Below are 16,813 nucleotides of genomic sequence, written 5' to 3' on the forward strand. Positions count from 1 at the left end.
GGCTTTGTCGGCATAGTTGTGTGTGGTATACCGGTAAAGCATTCCTGGTGTAGACACAGTCTTGTTCTTATCTTGCACCAATCTCACAGGACTGCAAGGACAGAATCTGCCCCTGAGTATTTAGAGAACTTCTTGGCCTACTCAAGGTTGCATTAGTGCCAACGGAAGGAACAGCAGTTGTAGTTTTTCAGTATCCTTGTGCTAATCAATTAAATGACACGGAAGGAAGGGTCCACATGTTTTTCTAAAAGCTATGCTCTAGGAATTGTTTGGGGGAAGTTCTGTGGCATGTGTGATACAGGACATCAGACTAGATGATCACAGTCATTACTTCGGGCCTTGGAATCTATGAATCTGAAAAGTTCATACGTGACAAGCACCTCTTGGGAATGCACAAGCTATTACGAAGTTTAGCTCATTTGTAACAGGCTGAATTTTTGCAAATCATGGAGTATCAGAACACCCAAATGTTTCATCAGTCAGCTGCCATTAACTGTATTGCAGCAAAAAAAATCCCAACAAAACCAAAACAAAACGTGGCAAGTATTAAAAAAAGTGAACATTCGCCATTATGAGTGCCGGGAAGACTTTACATCAAGAAGGTAAGTTATGAGCTTTGCCTTTGATTGTGTGTGAATCAGCTTCTCCAAAGAGTATGGGGTAATCTTTGAAAATGGTGTAATCCCCATCTGAGACACAAGTGTACACAAAGTTATCTACTACTCTTATGCCATTCTGAATCAGACCTATTTCATGCATGCTGTGCTGTCAGAATGTTGATTCCATCTAAAAAAGTTATGGTCTACACTGAAGCATTGTGAGTGGATGGTGTGGGTATGTGTCTAAAGCCGTTGACTTCAGTAGTGTCTTAATGATATGATGGAAATGATGTGGGGAAAAGTGAGACTGCAGTTTCCATGGACTCATAGCTCACTACTGCCCAAAACAAGCAAGCAAATGTAAACAGTGTTGAAACCCGCAGCTGCTTGAGCCTGTCAAAGAGAAAGCTGGCATGGTAAAACGAAGCATGGTGCCTTTTACTGAGAGCTATGGCAGTCCTTATCGTGCTTTGGCTGGAAACCTAGCAACCAAAGGTCAAAGACCACAGCTCATTATCACATTTTCTTTCCTTGAACAACAGCCTTCAGATTTCATGGAAAATGGATGTAGCAGCAATAGGGATACTGCCAATTAAAAAAAGATACAGATTTGTCAAAAGCTCTTAATTTGAGCCAGTGTAAATCTGAAATAACTATTTAAATAAAGTTACAGATACTTTATGCCAATGTAAACAAGAACAGAATTCAGAGATGAAATTGAACAGGAAGTGTCAATGCTTTGATGTTTTTTCTTCAGATAGCTTTTATCCTCTTAGCGTAATGTAAATCTTCCACCATGTAGTTGGAAACCCAGACACAACTGTATTGTGCTAATGAAAAAGCTTAAACTTTCAGAATTTAAGCATATGATAACTGTGGTTGGAATTCTTTTTAAAATGTGGGCCAGATCCTCAGCTGGCATACACTGGTGTAGCTCCATTGCAGTAAAAATATTCCCTCCCTGTGAAGTAAATTTACACCCGACAAAGAGCTGTGATTTTTACCTGGACAGTAATCCTTTAACTAAACTTCTAAATATTTAGAAAGATTTGCTTGGCATAAATGACTCCAATACCGCCAAAACTAACAAGTAGTTATTCACATGCAGAAGTGTCTGCATCGTTAATGTTTATATTGAGCTAGATTCCCGTATCAGTTACACCACAATGTAGCATCAAATCAACAGAGGTATTCCCAAATGACAGCCGAAAAGAAAACAGTCCCTGGGAGGGAGGGAGCTGACTAATTTCAGCATTAAATCAGAATTGTGTTGGTAAATCCTATACACCACTTTTAAAATTTACAGGATTCTGATCAATTGAGAAATTAACAGCTCCCAGCTTGTTTGCAATTTTTTTCCCCGCTGGGAGGAGGCATTGTGTAAACATCCCATTCAGCTACTTCCCTGATTGTATTTGTGTTATTTGTACAGGTGAGCTAAATTGTCGTAATGGCATTGACTTCAGTGTAACTACACAGATTCACAACAGCTGAGGATTGGATCTGGTAACCTCTCCTTTATTCCAGATACGGTGGGCCAGATTCTCTTCTGATTTATGCTGGCATATATGAAGAGTAGCTCCACTGAAAATCACCAGAGTTACATGCACTGATGTAAAACCAGTGTAAGTGGAGAATTAGATCCTATGGATCAGATTCACTATTGCTCAGCACCTTGTGTAATAATTTACACCTTGTGTTCTGTACCCATTATGGATTGGTGTAAAACTACACAAGGTGCCCGGACAATGGAGAATTGAGCCCAATGTTTACCTTTCTTCCCACCTCAGCTGGGATGTGGCAGAGGTGGGAAGAAAGTTCTGTATTTGTGTGAGAAATGTATGCAAGTTAAATGAAACCCGCTTTGTTCTGATTCAAAGCGTTTGAAATTTCATAGTGATTCAGACACTGCTAGTTATGGTTAGGATTTCCCCCCTACGGAACACACCAGCTATCAGACTGTGCTTTAGGCATTTTAGAAGTAAATAGTAAAACTTTTTTTTCCTAGTTTGCAAGAACTTGGATGAAAGTCAGGCAGGGAGGGAGTTTGCAGAATATTGACTAGAGTAATAAGTAATAACTTGGAGAGCCTACGCTGTGAATCTGCACCACTAGAGCAGTCCTCTAGCTTACCCACCAAAAGCAAGATAGTTTCATGGCATGTTGACAGAATAATCCCCCCTTTATGGAATGCCAGACTCCTCCCCATCTTGACAAAGCAGAACCTCACCAGTTTTTCTGTGTCCAGGCTCATCCACAGCCATCAACAGGGGAAATGATTTGTCCTCTTAATCTTTATCTTACACTCTGTAGAGTTATAACAATGTGTTTGTTACTTACCATTTCACTTTCTTATTGCATTATCTGTTTTGCTGGTGTTGTTTTACATGCTGGGTTTGGAAGGGTGTTGTGTGTAGACTGGATATTTGGGTGAAATGAATCTTTTCCTTCTGCTGTATGGCTTGTTTGGGAAACCTGAATAAACGTTTAACCCAAACTATTCCTGATGCTACTGACATCCTTGTGTCCCATGCTCGCAGAGAGAGCTAGGTCAAGTAATCCATACCACCTTGTGCTGTGATCCTGACAAATCTCACGAGCAAAAACAGTACTGGAATGGCCCAGTATTTGGATGGGAGCCTGCAAAGGATCACGTGTAGAAGGAAGAGGTATTGGCAACTCAGTATAGCATTCTTCTGTCTTAAGCAATGCCCATGTACAGTTTTAGAGGTACTGTATTTCAGGAAACGTTAAAAAATGCAGTCCTATTGACTACTTGTGGTAATTAGAGCACATAGTACTTATTGTAAGATTAAGGTACATTGTATAACCCCAGGGTACTGGGCTAAAGCTAATCTCTGGTCATTACTTTCGGCCCCCCACAAATATTCTACACTTTCGATAGGGTGAAGGAGTCTTCATTTCCTAAAATGGTGTAACTAGCAGTGTAAACTGCTACTGTATTTCACCCCAAATATGGCTATACCTCAGAAGTGACAGAATTTCTAGAAACAGTTTTTGTAAAGTGCATTGGTATCAGTTAGCATGGAAGATATTCTTTGAATCAGTGGTGGGCAACCTGTGGCCTGTCAGGGTAATCTGCTGGCGGGCCACGAGTCAGTTTGTTTACACTGACCATCCGCAGGTTTAGATCTTCTGTGGCGTAGGTTTCTATAATGATATTAAGCACAAAAATTCTTCCTTGAAAATTTCACCGATCTGGTTTCGATCTTTAAACTTCCTTTTAAAGGTGGAGTTCCCTCCATGACAGGGAAAGTGAAGAGCTTTGCTTCAATTTTGGCAGTAATACACCCTTTGTTAAATACATTTCACTGTTTCAGAGGAACAGCCGTGTTAGTCTGTATTCGCAAAAAGAAAAGGAGTACTTGTGGCACCTTAGAAACTAACCAATTTATTTGAGCATGAGCTTTCGTGAGCTACAGCTCACTTCATCAGATGCATACCGTGATGAAGTGAGCTGTAGCTCACGAAAGCTCATGCTCAAATAAATTGGTTAGTCTCTAAGGTGCCACAAGTACTCCTTTTCTTTTTACATTTCACTGTGTCATTCACCAGACTGTCCTGTCTGGTAAATTGTCTGGGGACTTGAAAACAAAAACAATGGGTATTGTGATGAAATTAGTAAGCTACATATGCTCAACTTTTAGCTTTCAACATCTTATTTTAAAGCTTTTTTACAAGACGTTTCAGTCAAATACAGTGACCTGTTGCAGCACAACGTTCGCTGATTAAGTAGGGGGCACATGCTAAAGAGGTTTTGTGCACTTCAAAAAGAAATAGAATCTTTCAAAGCACAAGACAAAGGCTTGCGATTTCCTGCAATTTAGGATGACCCTCTATGTCAGATAGTTTTTCTATGTGATATTACTGGACATTTGAATTCCCTCAACTTGCAGCTCCAACACCATGCAAACGGTGTCAAGAATCTCTTTGAAAGTGTGTGCCTTTCAGAGGCATCTTCAAATCTTTCAGACAGACTTAACCAGAAAGATGTTGCACTTTCCCACATTTCGTGTTGTTGCTACAGATGAAACTTCAATGAAAACGATGCAAGAAATCCTAAACAATCTGATGGAAGATTTTAAAATGTAATTTGAGATTTTTAAAATTCCAAAAGATTTGCTTTTATTTGTTCGTGATTCATTTGTTGTCTCCGCTGATGGACCTTGCCCTTCTGAAGCTAAGAACATTCTTGATTCAATTGGTGAAGGTGCCTTTCAATTAGAAATTGTAAGGCTGCAGAGCTCAGATGTCTTGAAGGCAAAATTCAGAGAAGGGGGACTTCGTGATTTCTGGACTCAATATGCTGACAAGATTCAGAATAGCCAGAGTCTAGCAATCTTTTAATGATGTTTGGATCAATGTACCTCTGCAAATCTGGGTTTTCTACTATGAATATTATAAAAAACCATCACCGCAATCGCCTGACAGATGAGCATTTTTACCACTGACCTCCTACAAACCATTCTTCACAAAGCTTGCCAGAGGCCGTCAATGTCACCTCTCCAATAAGAGTGCCACACACACAGGTAATAATGTTGATTTATAAACTTTGCTAAAGGATAGAAACACTGATATTTATATTGCAATCCATGTCTCTTTAATGGCAGCTGAAAGCCCCCCCCCCCCCCCCAGCCTTCTACACAAATGGCTCACCTTTTGTCATTAAATTCTCAAATAGTCCCATGGGTAGATCTAATTGGGAATCACTGCTCTATAAAATTCTGCTTTCTAGTATAATGGGATGAACAGAACCACAGTGAAGAATTTTTACCTGTTACCGGTATTTCCTGCATCTTGAGTTCACTAGTCTGGAGGTGACAACTTGAACACCCTTTTTCAAGATTGTCTGACAGCAGTAATTAATAAGAATGCAATTTTTTAAAACCTTCTGGACTACTGAACTATGATTCTCCAGACAAAGTTTCCGAACACTCGAATAAGAACACAAGGTTAGATGCATACTCAGTTTCAATCAACCAAATTACTTTCGAAGGCTGAAACTTGGCATGCTTAATATGAAACTGCTATGTAACTCAATAGGTAGGAAGTTCTGGATTGGTGGACCTGAGCTGAAAAAATTCTCTTACTGCACCCTCTGACTCCATCTCTCCATAACTCATGTGTCCAGATAGCAAACTTTCCAGCCACAGAAATAAAGAGCAGGCACTAGAAAAGAACCTTCACAACAGTAAGTATTTGGCAACCAGATGCCATACCTGAAGAAGCAAGGAAACCCCTTTGCTGACAACGTACCTTGAAAGTGCAAAGAAAAATGCCAAGAACAAGACTCCCAGTACTACTTTGAAGAGAGCTCTCCTTAACCTCCCCAGACAGAAGTAATGACCCGTAACATCTACCGAGGACATACAGTCGTTCTCAACAGAGTGTCTACTAATGAGATATGGGAAGACAGGAGGAGAGGAATATTTTCCAGCCAACTGCACTGAAAAAGAAAGTTCTTATGCTCCTGAAGCTCTCTCACACATCCCCGCTGAGAGACTGGCCACCGTTCTACTCTATTTGAATTAAGTGGACTTGCAGTACCAAGATGCATGCTTTATAAAAAAAAAAATGTGGTTTAAAAACGTGCTTGCTAAAAACATTTTTGGTGAAATGACCACACATGCAAAAAACTAGCACTAGAAAGGAAGGATATTAAATTAATGTAACTTAGAGAGAGTGAGAGTTTCACAGCTAATCTCCACGTAATGAACATCTCAGCAGAGCAAATTCTGTTTTTAATTATTTATGCATCACTTAGTCTAGTTTACTACAGCTAAACAAAGGACAAGCAAGCAAGCAGAATGGGGTAATGTTTTGACCCTGATACGGTACCAGCAGAGTCCTCGTGACTCAAATTGTTTCCTGTACATGAGCTTTTGTTTTTCCAAACTTACATACTAAACACTGTGTCCAGGAAAAATAAATTATACGATGTTTTGACCTCAGTCAGACTTGGTATAAGTGGATGCAAAAAAACAATGACTTCACTGACCATGCACCCACTTACACCAGGCCTGAATTTGGCCCCTCAAAGGGATGCAAGCTCCTTGGATCCAAGCCTGGCATCTATCAATCCTAGCTGAAATCTGAGAAAGGGAATGTTAGCCTGGGAATTTAAATGGCGCCTCTCACCCACACAGCACCTCCCAAGAACTGGAGTTCAGTGCCAGAACTGGCAAGGAGCCCAGTTCCTGTTCTAGGGACTTGAAACAGTCAGATAATCTGATGGCCTCCATGTGAGAATAATATCAACTGAGATATTCTGTCACGGAGTAGTTTGATGCTTTTTGTGATGCAGAGCCAAACCAACGCACAGTCAGAGGTGAAAGAATTTCCCTTTTGTTCTAATATAGGTTATAGTGTGCCAAGTGTGTATGGTGCTTAACAGGTGTAAAACAAGACAATGTCCCTGCCCTAAGCAGCTTACAGTCATCTCTAGTGTTCTCTTTATACAGAAGTAAGGACACCATCAATACTTACAGGATGGGGGACTATCCTGGGAAGCAGTGACTCTTAAAAACGAACTGGGGGCCATGGTGGATAATCAGCTGAACATGAGCTTTCAGTGCAACGCTGTGGCCCAAAGAGCTAATGTGATCCTGGGACACATACACAGGGAAATCTCAGATAGGAATGGAGAGGTTATTTTACCTCTATATTTGGCACTGTTGCAACCGCTGCTGGAATACTGAGTCCAGTTCTGGTGCCCACAATTCAAGGAAGACGTTAATAAATTGGAGAGGTTCAGTGAAGAGCCACAAGAATGATTAGGGGATTAGAAAAAATTGTGATTGTGCTCTTTGAATCTATACAACTTAGATAAGAGAAGGGCAAAAGAGAAGATGAAGGGGTGACTTGGTTAGAGTCTATAAATATCTACATGGTGAACAAGTATTTAATAATGAGCTTGTCAATCTAGCAGAGAAAGTTATAACATGATCCAATGGCTGGAAGTTGAAGCGAGACAAATTCAGACTGGAAATAACACATACAATTTTAATGGTCAAACTAATTAACCATTACATATTTATACAATTAAAGGCGCCAATTTATACATAATACAATTACATATTTATTGTAATATGTCCAATTACAATAAAAGGCATCTTACCAAAAGTTGTGGGGAATTCTCCATCATTGACCATTTTAAAATCAAGATCAGATGTTTTTCTAAAAGATCTGCTCTAGAAATTAATTTTGGGAAAGTTCTATGGCCTGTGTTATACAGGAGGTCAGACTAGATCATAATGGTCCCTTCTGGCCTTTGAATCTATTAATGTTTTGGGGGAAGGGAGAAAGGTTAGTAGGGTGAAAAAACAAGAAGAAGAGAAGAGCACTGTGTGTTCATCATTTGATGCTAGCACTCCCTCCCCAAGCCCTATCATCTACAGGGATATTCTGAGAGTTGCAATACTGACAAATAAGAAAATAAAATTTTTCAATTAGTCTAAAATCCCCACGTCTATTATTTGTAATACCATAGCATCTGTGAGCCCTCTCCTTGGAGCAGAAACCCACTGTGCTAGATGCTGCACAAAGTCAGAATAAAAAAAAAAAAAGACACTCAAGAGTGTGTACACATTCTATGGGTTTTTAATATCCCTCTTCCTTTACATCCTGGCTGTCAGCATTTATGATCTTATTGGTAACTGTGTGGGCCTCTGAAGGAGACAAATTATAAGAAATTAATCTTAGAAACTTCTAAGTATGATCCAAAATAACTTTTCTATAAATCATATCACAGTTTTAACATTGATATCTCAGCAGAAGAGGAGAAGGGGGATTCATGCACAGGAGAACCGCTCCCTGCCCCAGCTCACCTCTGCTCCGCCTCTTCCCCTGAGCACGCTGCCCCGCTCTGCTTCTCTCCCTCCCAGGCTTGTGCGCCAAACAGCTGATTGGCGCCACAAGCCTGAGAGGCGGGAGAAGCGGCGGCGTGCTCTGGGAGGAGGCAGAGCAGAGGTGAGCTGGGGCGGGGAGGTGCCACACGGCTCCCCGGGCCAAGGGGAGGGAGGGAGAGAGGGGGCGGCGGGGAGGTGCCGCACGGCTCCCCGGGCCAAGGGGAGGGAGGGAGAGAGGGGGCGGCGGGGAGGTGCCGCACGGCTCCCCGGGCCAAGGGGAGGGAGGGAGAGAGGGGGCGGCGGGGAGGTGCCGCACGGCTCCCCGGGCCAAGGGGAGGGAGGGAGAGAGGGGGCGGCGGGGAGGTGCCGCACGGCTCCCCGGGCCAAGGGGAGGGAGGGAGAGAGGGGGCGGCGGGGAGGGCGCAAAACATCCTTGCACCGGCCCAAGCCATGAACTCAAGCTACGTTCCGGACTGGTAACTATACAGCAGCTGCAGAACGTGTGTGTGTGTGTGTGTGTGTGTACGTGTACGTACACGTTCCAGACTGGTAACTATACAGCAGCTGCAGAACGTGTGTGTGTGTGTAAGTAATGTTGTAGCTATAACTGACTGCCTACTATGATTCTTTTTGTATTCACAATAAATGTGACCTTTTTATCCCCTTTAATAAGATCCTGCTGGTTTTTATTTTATTGGTATAACATGACTACTCTCTCCTGTCCTTCTCTTCAGAGTAATTTTGAAACAGAATTCCTCTTTTGGATGTAAGGAGGAAATATTTTTGGGGCTTTTATTATTAAAAATGGCTTCTCTTCAGTGCTCATATCCCATATGATGGTCACAACAAAAATAACTAGACAAGCAGAAAGGATGTAAAAGCTGTTCTGGGATCTGGAATATCAGAAGTAATCCAGTAGCTGATGGACTAGTGGACAGAGTACAGGCGAAGTGGTTAAAAATGCAAAATTAATTGTCGAGAGCATCGTATAAAATTGCACACAATTTTGAACTGTGCCACAACCTCTTATTTATTTTAAACAGGGACTTCTGCTGCCATAGTAACTTTCTTCATTTCCATTTCTATAATGTCCAATTACAATAAAAGGCATTTTAAGCTTTTTTATGGTCTCCCAGTTGCTGATAATATGCAATAAAATATATTTCATGTCCTGGAGCTACTGTATTTTAATATTGGTTGGTCACAGTTTTGAAGTGAATCTGTCTGTGGTTACAAGAGGGCAACACTGCTTAAAACTTTCATCATCAATAAACTGAAAAGAATCAAACATACAGATGTCTATACACTTATTAACCTTAATCTAATAAATTCAGATTTCTACACAAGTATGAAATCTTATCAATCATAACTCATCTTTCTCCCACTAATTCCACTTTATTTAATCTGCAAAGAACCAAGAGGGACTCACAGATCTAAGGAGTGACAACTTTAGAAAGTCTAGCCTACAACACACAATTGTTAAAATGTGAACTGATGCTCCAACTTCCATGCCTGAGATTTTTCAGAAATTGTTCCCTTCTTCTCTTTTCACCCTCTATAAATCACAACCAGCTGTTATATGCATCCACAGAAATCATCTGCCCTGCTATCCTTCTGCTTTCTCTGCATCAGTCACCTTTAAAAAGTCCATTTATTTGGTTAACATTATATGGTTCTGTGTAAATATTTTGTTCACACTCCCAAAATGGTAACTGTACATTGTGAAATCTGCTTGTTCCTGCTGTAAGGCTATTCATTTCCCCCCCATTGCAGTGATTTCCCATACCTTGTTTCTCCATTCCACTAATGCTGGAGTAACCTGTCCTCTTCCAAAATGTGATGAATGGGTCCTTCGCTGAATCAATGTCCTGCTTTGGACTATAACCTAACAGAATCACCATGGGTTACCTTAAATGTTACTATATTCCTTCAAAATTCTATTATTGAAGAATGTTCCCACCATATGCGCAGAAAGGTCCTTATTTCTACATCCTCTCCAGCATTTGGCTTTAAAAAAAACAAACAAACAGCACAAAAAGGTAACCATAGGTTTTTTTAAAAATCCATACGGTCATTTAAATATTTCCCAGAAACTTGGAGCTCTTTTGCACTGACCTCCTCAGCAGTTCCTATTTGAAAAGGCTTCTCTGAGTAGGAGAATGGAGAGAAGAAATGTGCCAAAGTATTGTGGCAGAAATGTCTAAAGACCACTAAATACAAGCTTAAAAATCAGGGCACTGGGCATGCAATGGTATCAATTAAGCAATGTCTGCCTAAAGGCCAAATTTTCAAAAGCATTGCCTTTTCTTCACAGTTGTAAGCTGTCCGCATTTTTAATGATCCACACTTTATGGGGGATGAAAGTGTTTAGTGCAATGACAAATCAAAGTGTGAGAGTGAGGGAAGGTAGTGGTGGGGCGGCAGCGGCGGAAAATGCCTGCATTTTGCACCCATTATTAAATTGCGAGCAAAAACTGGAGAGTTAACAGTGCAAGCAATTAGACTCAGTGTAATCAATTCTCACAATTTTATCTTGAGACTCATTCTTAAAGTCCCATCTGCTGGAATCAGGCATTTGCATGAGAACATCAGCTTTCGTTTTTTTTAAAAGTAAGTTTCTATCCCTCATTATTGCAGAGAAAAAGCTTGAAAATGTGAAGGAAGTGTATGCTAAATACTCGCAAACCAAGAGGCAAGTAAAAATAATCCAAATATTTATTGTTTAAAAAACAACTATAAGCTAGTCATGATTTTTTTGGGCATGCCTCATGGTTTTTGAATGTTTAAGGTTAGCAATACTGCAGATTTGTATCTGCAGTTTATTTGGGGGAGGGCTATGGGCACAAAATGTGAGTGCATGTATTCTCTAAGACAACCTCCATGACTCTAGAATTCAATTCTTCCCAGAGTTTGGATGTGTTATAGACATGGTGCTGTGAGAGACTGCATAACACATATTCTAAATTAAGATATTTACAGTAACTTTTTGTGTACATATAGACTTACAGCATCAAGCATTTATGATGTTGCATAAGTAACAGTAACCCCAATATTTCCTTTGTCAAAATATATAGTTAAAAAATTGCAAGAAAATGTAACATACGAAGTGTTAGACAACTTAATTGTAGTTATGACTATCCTCACCCAAATAAGAAAATTCCAAAATATGAGCTGGAAGAAAGAAAATTTGGTTATTCTGATAAAACAAATTATCTGAAAACAATTTTGAAAATTTAAGACATTACCACCACTTATGTTCCCCTTATATATGCCATATGGTGACTCTAAAAAGCTTCTTCTCTGAGAGAGACTTAATTGGGGGAAGGAGTCATTAACATAAGGGAAACAATGTATCTTTGCAGTTTTCAGCTTTGGGGCTTTAAATATATATTACACTACGAATAGTTCTAATAAAGCCAGCAACTTTAAACAAATGTCTAGCAAGCTCTGTACTAGGAAGAGCAAATGAAAGAAGTTCAAGTCTATGGTGTGAACTTGCTGGAGAAAATCTAGTAGTTGTTCCAAGAAATACTCCACACTGACACGTGTTCTTATTAGCAGGAATGCTGCATGATTTACAATCTGGCTGTTGTTAGAGAGCTTATTCCCTCACTCTCCCACTTCCCTGGTCCTTCTCGCATGAACAGAGAGCAACAATACCCAAAGTCTGAAGGTGCAAACAATTTGATGTTTATTGGGGTAAACTTCCAGCAAGCTTAAATCCAAGTTCCTTTTTCCTTATTTTCGAATCCCAACTTACTTCCTATTTGCCCCTAATTTATATAGTAATATTCTTAGCTATACCTTAACCAATCATTCTACTGAAATTTAACTAACCAATCCAAACATATTGTAACATGATTAGCTAACCAATTTTTTCCCACCACCTTAATTAGTTTACACCCAGCAAAATTAATTATACAGCAGACAGAAACAATCACAGAACCAGAGACCATGCCAATAAACAATAGCAAAGTGGGAACTATAATGACAAAACAATACAGAAGTGAGGATTTCACAACTACATCTATAAAGACATAAGGGTTTCCCAGCTGTGTCTATTGATAAGTGAGTTCTTACCAGACAGAAAACTATCAACCTAAATTTCCTTTTACATCTTCTAGGCTCTTCCCTTTCTCTGAAGGTGATAGATCGGATCACCTTCCTAACAGCCCCATATTGACTAGTTTGGAATGTGAGGATGTGACCGTACGCTTCCCAGCTTATGGCTGGCTCTGCTGCTTAGCCAAAGGCATTGGCCTAAGAACAGGGTCTCAGACTGTCACAGTGAGAGAAGGCCCTTACACAGATTCTTTCTTGTATACCTCTATTATTAGCTAAATGATAAACATATACCTACATTCTTAGAGTATAGACCTTTACAGACAGGCCTGAATATCTATATCCTAACAGCTGTCATTCTACTTTGATACACAGCTTGCCAGAAAGTTAGATTACAAAATTAGTTTCATTCCCAAGTACTATACTGCACATAAGAGATACACATTAACCTCTTCACTGCTACAAGTACATAACTGTGTTCCTCATTTAAAAAAAAAATCTACCTCGTTCCTAGATAATACAGTGTTTAGAGCCTTAAATCAGTGGGGTTGGATCTGGCCCTAATCTCTAGTCAGATACTATTCAGCATTAGAATATTATGCCTTTTTTGTTTACCAGCAGACAAGCAGTAGTCACTTGAGATCTGCAAGTGAGTGGGTTAGCACAAAGGGCCGATAAACATAAGCCCTTCCAAGAATTCCCGTGTTCCTTGCACCCACACTCAGTTTCTCCCTCTGCCAACTTTCAATCACTGCAGGCACTTTCCTTCTCTTTCCCTCATTTACTTCTTTCTAGTCTCCTTCTTACCTTAGTGATGTCAGGCCTTGGGTCTTCTCTGCTGCCTTGAGCCCTTCAATGTTATCTTCAGCCTGATTTCATTAACCCCCATTACAATTTTCACCCTGACTTATTTCCTCATACAATTTTCAGCATCACTGCTCTCCCAGCTCTAAGTTATTCAGGCTTGTTTTCCCTCTATCCCCTCAGCCATAACACCACTGTAGCGAGGCGGTCCCCCAGCTCCAGCTCAGAAAGGGTTAAAAGCCAGCCCTTGGAGAGGGCTGGGCTGAGAGCCAATAAGAAGGCTGGGAAGGCAGCCACAGCTAGGGCCACACCCAATGAGGAGACAGCTGGCCCTATAAAAGGGCTGTGAACCAGCAGTTGAGCATCTGTCTCTCTCTGGACCTGGCTGCCTGGGAGAGAAGGGTACTTGAGACAGAGCAGTGCTGGGGAAAGGGGGGAGGAGGAGTTGGGAAGGTCCATCCTGGCAACTCCCAAGCTGCAGGTCTTGACAGAGGCCTATGCAGGTACAGGGGTTGGGAGGAACAGCCTGGGGTTAGGCGAAGGCAGTAGGTCCAAACCCCCTTTGCCAATGATGAGTGGCCATTACAAACTGCAGTCTACCCCAGTGAGCGGGGGCAAGATGATGACTGGCAGTAGCCACTGAGGCAAGGTGGATGTAGAGGGTTGGGGGTTCTCCAGGGAGGGGAGAGCCAGAGTATGGAGGTACTGTTTGGGCAGAACCCCAAGGTAAAGGGACACTGGGATCTGGGAGGGATAGGAGGCCAGCGGCAGGCGAACCACTGGCCTGCAGAGGGTGCTCTGAGCTTGGAATCGAGCTAATTCCCAGGATCACCAGCAGGAGTTGCTGCGCCGGTGAGTCTGACTTCGCTACAACCACCACCAAGAAGCCTGGCGTACCCTCACTGCTGCTCCTTCAAGCCAGTGCTTTACAGTGCTGCAGGACTGCAAATTGGGCTGTGCGAGAATGGCGCTTTGTTATATCTCCCTTAGCAGTACATCAAGAACCAGTGGGGTGATCTTCCAGTGTGGAATGGAGGATAGACTTATAAGCCAGAGACCCAAAGAAGCGTTGGTTTGCCTGCAAGCAGCTGTAGCACTGACTAAAAAAAGGGTTCTCCCCACAAAAGATGGCAGCCCCCAAAAAAGAAACTAGTTACTGACAGCAAAGCAGTAGCAGTGCACTGTTGTTCCAGTCCACACTGCCCCATGCCTCAATGTGTCCCTGGTGTTTGTCTCTAGGGTTTAAACTGATTCCAGTTCTGAGGGTGAGCTATGCAATGTAAACATCCCCTCCTAGGGACTGGACTGAGACAACCAAATCATTTTGGCTAGAACACCAAAGAGCTGCCAGGCAAAAGTTATTTTTCAATCATACCAACACAGACCAGACTAAACGTTCTAAACTACAAATAGAAGATACTTTATACAGTTATCAGTGTCCTGGATAAATTGTAAATATTCATGCAAGAAAGTTATTAATATTTCAATAATTAATATTTTACTTTGCTAGCAGCAAGACTTCTCAATTAAACATACATGGCTATCGAGAAATCCCCTTCCATTTCCATTTTAATAAAGTTGGTGGAGAAATTTTCATGCTGATGCTAACAGAACAAGTTTAATTAGAGTTCAGTAATAGGATAAAGGGCAGTAAACCACAAAGGAGTATTATTCCTCCACACAGGCTCCCTGAGCAGGATTGAACTAGCAGCTTGTTCCAAGAAAGAACCACAATAAACGTGAATGATGTGGTACCAGAAGGCGGCAGGAAGGGGGAGAAGAGACAAATCGCAACAATATCAGAAGCCAGAAAGCTGTCATGTAACCTAAGCACAGTAAGTGGAAGATTTACGAAAAGTAAGGTAAATTTTTAGCTCTGCAACCATTTCAGTGTTTGACTATCATTAGCATTCTTTGATTACCTGACAAAGTACTTCTCTGATCTAAAACTTCAAATTCTCAAGGTAAAATTTTGGAACCGTGTGATAAATTACTTAACTTGTACCACGGACTGTCTCACCTGCACTCTAGCCATTAAATCCTATAGGATTCCTATGGTAGTAAAATAAACATGTGATTGAAGGAATGAGTCCTGATTGCGCTCTACCAGGTTTATTCTTTATGTTTCACCCCACTGACCAGCTTCAAACAGCCACCTTTTTAAAAAAATAAAGCCACAAAATTATTTCTCCACAAAATATAGAAATTCCATTTTCCCAATCTTTGGTATTACACTAGCTTGAAGCACAGAATGAGCAATAGCCTGGAGAAAAGCCTGGAGTTTTGTTTTGTTTGGATTTTATATTAACTATTAAACCTCTATTTATGGGGCATTTCTGAAAAAGTGATATTTAGAAGAGATTTGAACGAGAGACATGAAAAGTAGAAAATGAATATAAAAAGTACCAATAACTTTTTCTGAAGATGTTTTCTGTAAAATACAAGACACAGACAGAACATCTATGCAGCAGAGTAGCACTAAGGAAATATTAGCTCTCATTGGAATGATCTGCATAATCAGGATGTGGCGATAGCCCCATCCCAGCTCATGCCAACAAAACCTTTATACCCACAACTATGCTTACCCACAAAATCAGAATAATTCTTCCACATTATGCTACAATTCAAACCTTGTGGTGTTAGGTACCAGAAGGTTGTGAGGAACAGAAGATACTGGGAGTTTATACTGGAGTTCAGGCGGTGGACTCCAATTTAGTTTCCTTAGCCATTGGCCTGCCTGATAGTGCTGCCTGGCTGAATGACATCAGGCAGCAGCAAAAGAACACAGTGAAGAAACCACCTACTCTGATGTTCTCTGTACCCCACAGATGGCTGAATTTCAGCTCTGAAGAACGTTTGTGTCAGATTCTTTTGGGCAGTACTTAATTTGCTATAAAAGAGGTGCTGGGGCTCAAGCAATTTTTTTTTTACATTCATAACTGATGCAGCAAGCCCAGCAGTGCCATAGTTATGAACTGCCAAGGCTCACCCCTGGCAAGCCCTGGCACAAATTAAGTACTGCTTTTGTGCTTTCTCAGGCAAAACTCCCATAAGACTTCAGTATGAGTTTTGCATAAATGAAGATAGCAAGTTAGTTTCTAAGGTTCTCTGGGATCCTTCAATAAGAAAAACTATACCAAAAAAAAAAAAAAAGTCAGCCTGACACTGGCAATTCCTGGTAGTTAAAAGGGGTTTTAAAATATTATTTTGTGTAAAGCTAAGTGGTTTGTTTTTAATATTTAACAGTTATGCTGGGCTGAGCTCTAAACTGTACTGGTTTATTCTAGATGATAAAGCCAATGTTTTTGTTTCATTTTTAAAAGAAAAAAAGGAAGTCTTCACTCACATGATTCCTCTTGCTTTCTCCATCTTTTATAGATGTAATAACGGTCTCAGAATAGATTGCTGATCCAGTTTTGTTATCTGTAACCTAATATGGCAAAACAGGAACAATAAATTAGATGAATATGAATGCCATTT

General features: G+C 40.8%; 1 protein-coding gene across 1 annotated transcript in view; it reads right to left on the bottom strand.

Annotated features, from left to right (window-relative positions):
- DKK3 (dickkopf Wnt signaling pathway inhibitor 3) overlaps positions 1-16,813 on the bottom strand; it is a 45,613-nt gene that overhangs the window by 21,016 nt on the left and 7,784 nt on the right. The window contains exon 4 of the mRNA XM_048855848.2: positions 16,680-16,763. Coding sequence (XP_048711805.2) covers positions 16,680-16,763 — 84 coding nt within the window. The remainder of the gene's footprint in view (positions 1-16,679; positions 16,764-16,813) is intronic.

This window comes from Caretta caretta, chromosome 6 (assembly GCF_965140235.1).
Source record: "Caretta caretta isolate rCarCar2 chromosome 6, rCarCar1.hap1, whole genome shotgun sequence".
Classification (NCBI taxonomy): domain Eukaryota; kingdom Metazoa; phylum Chordata; order Testudines; family Cheloniidae; genus Caretta; species Caretta caretta.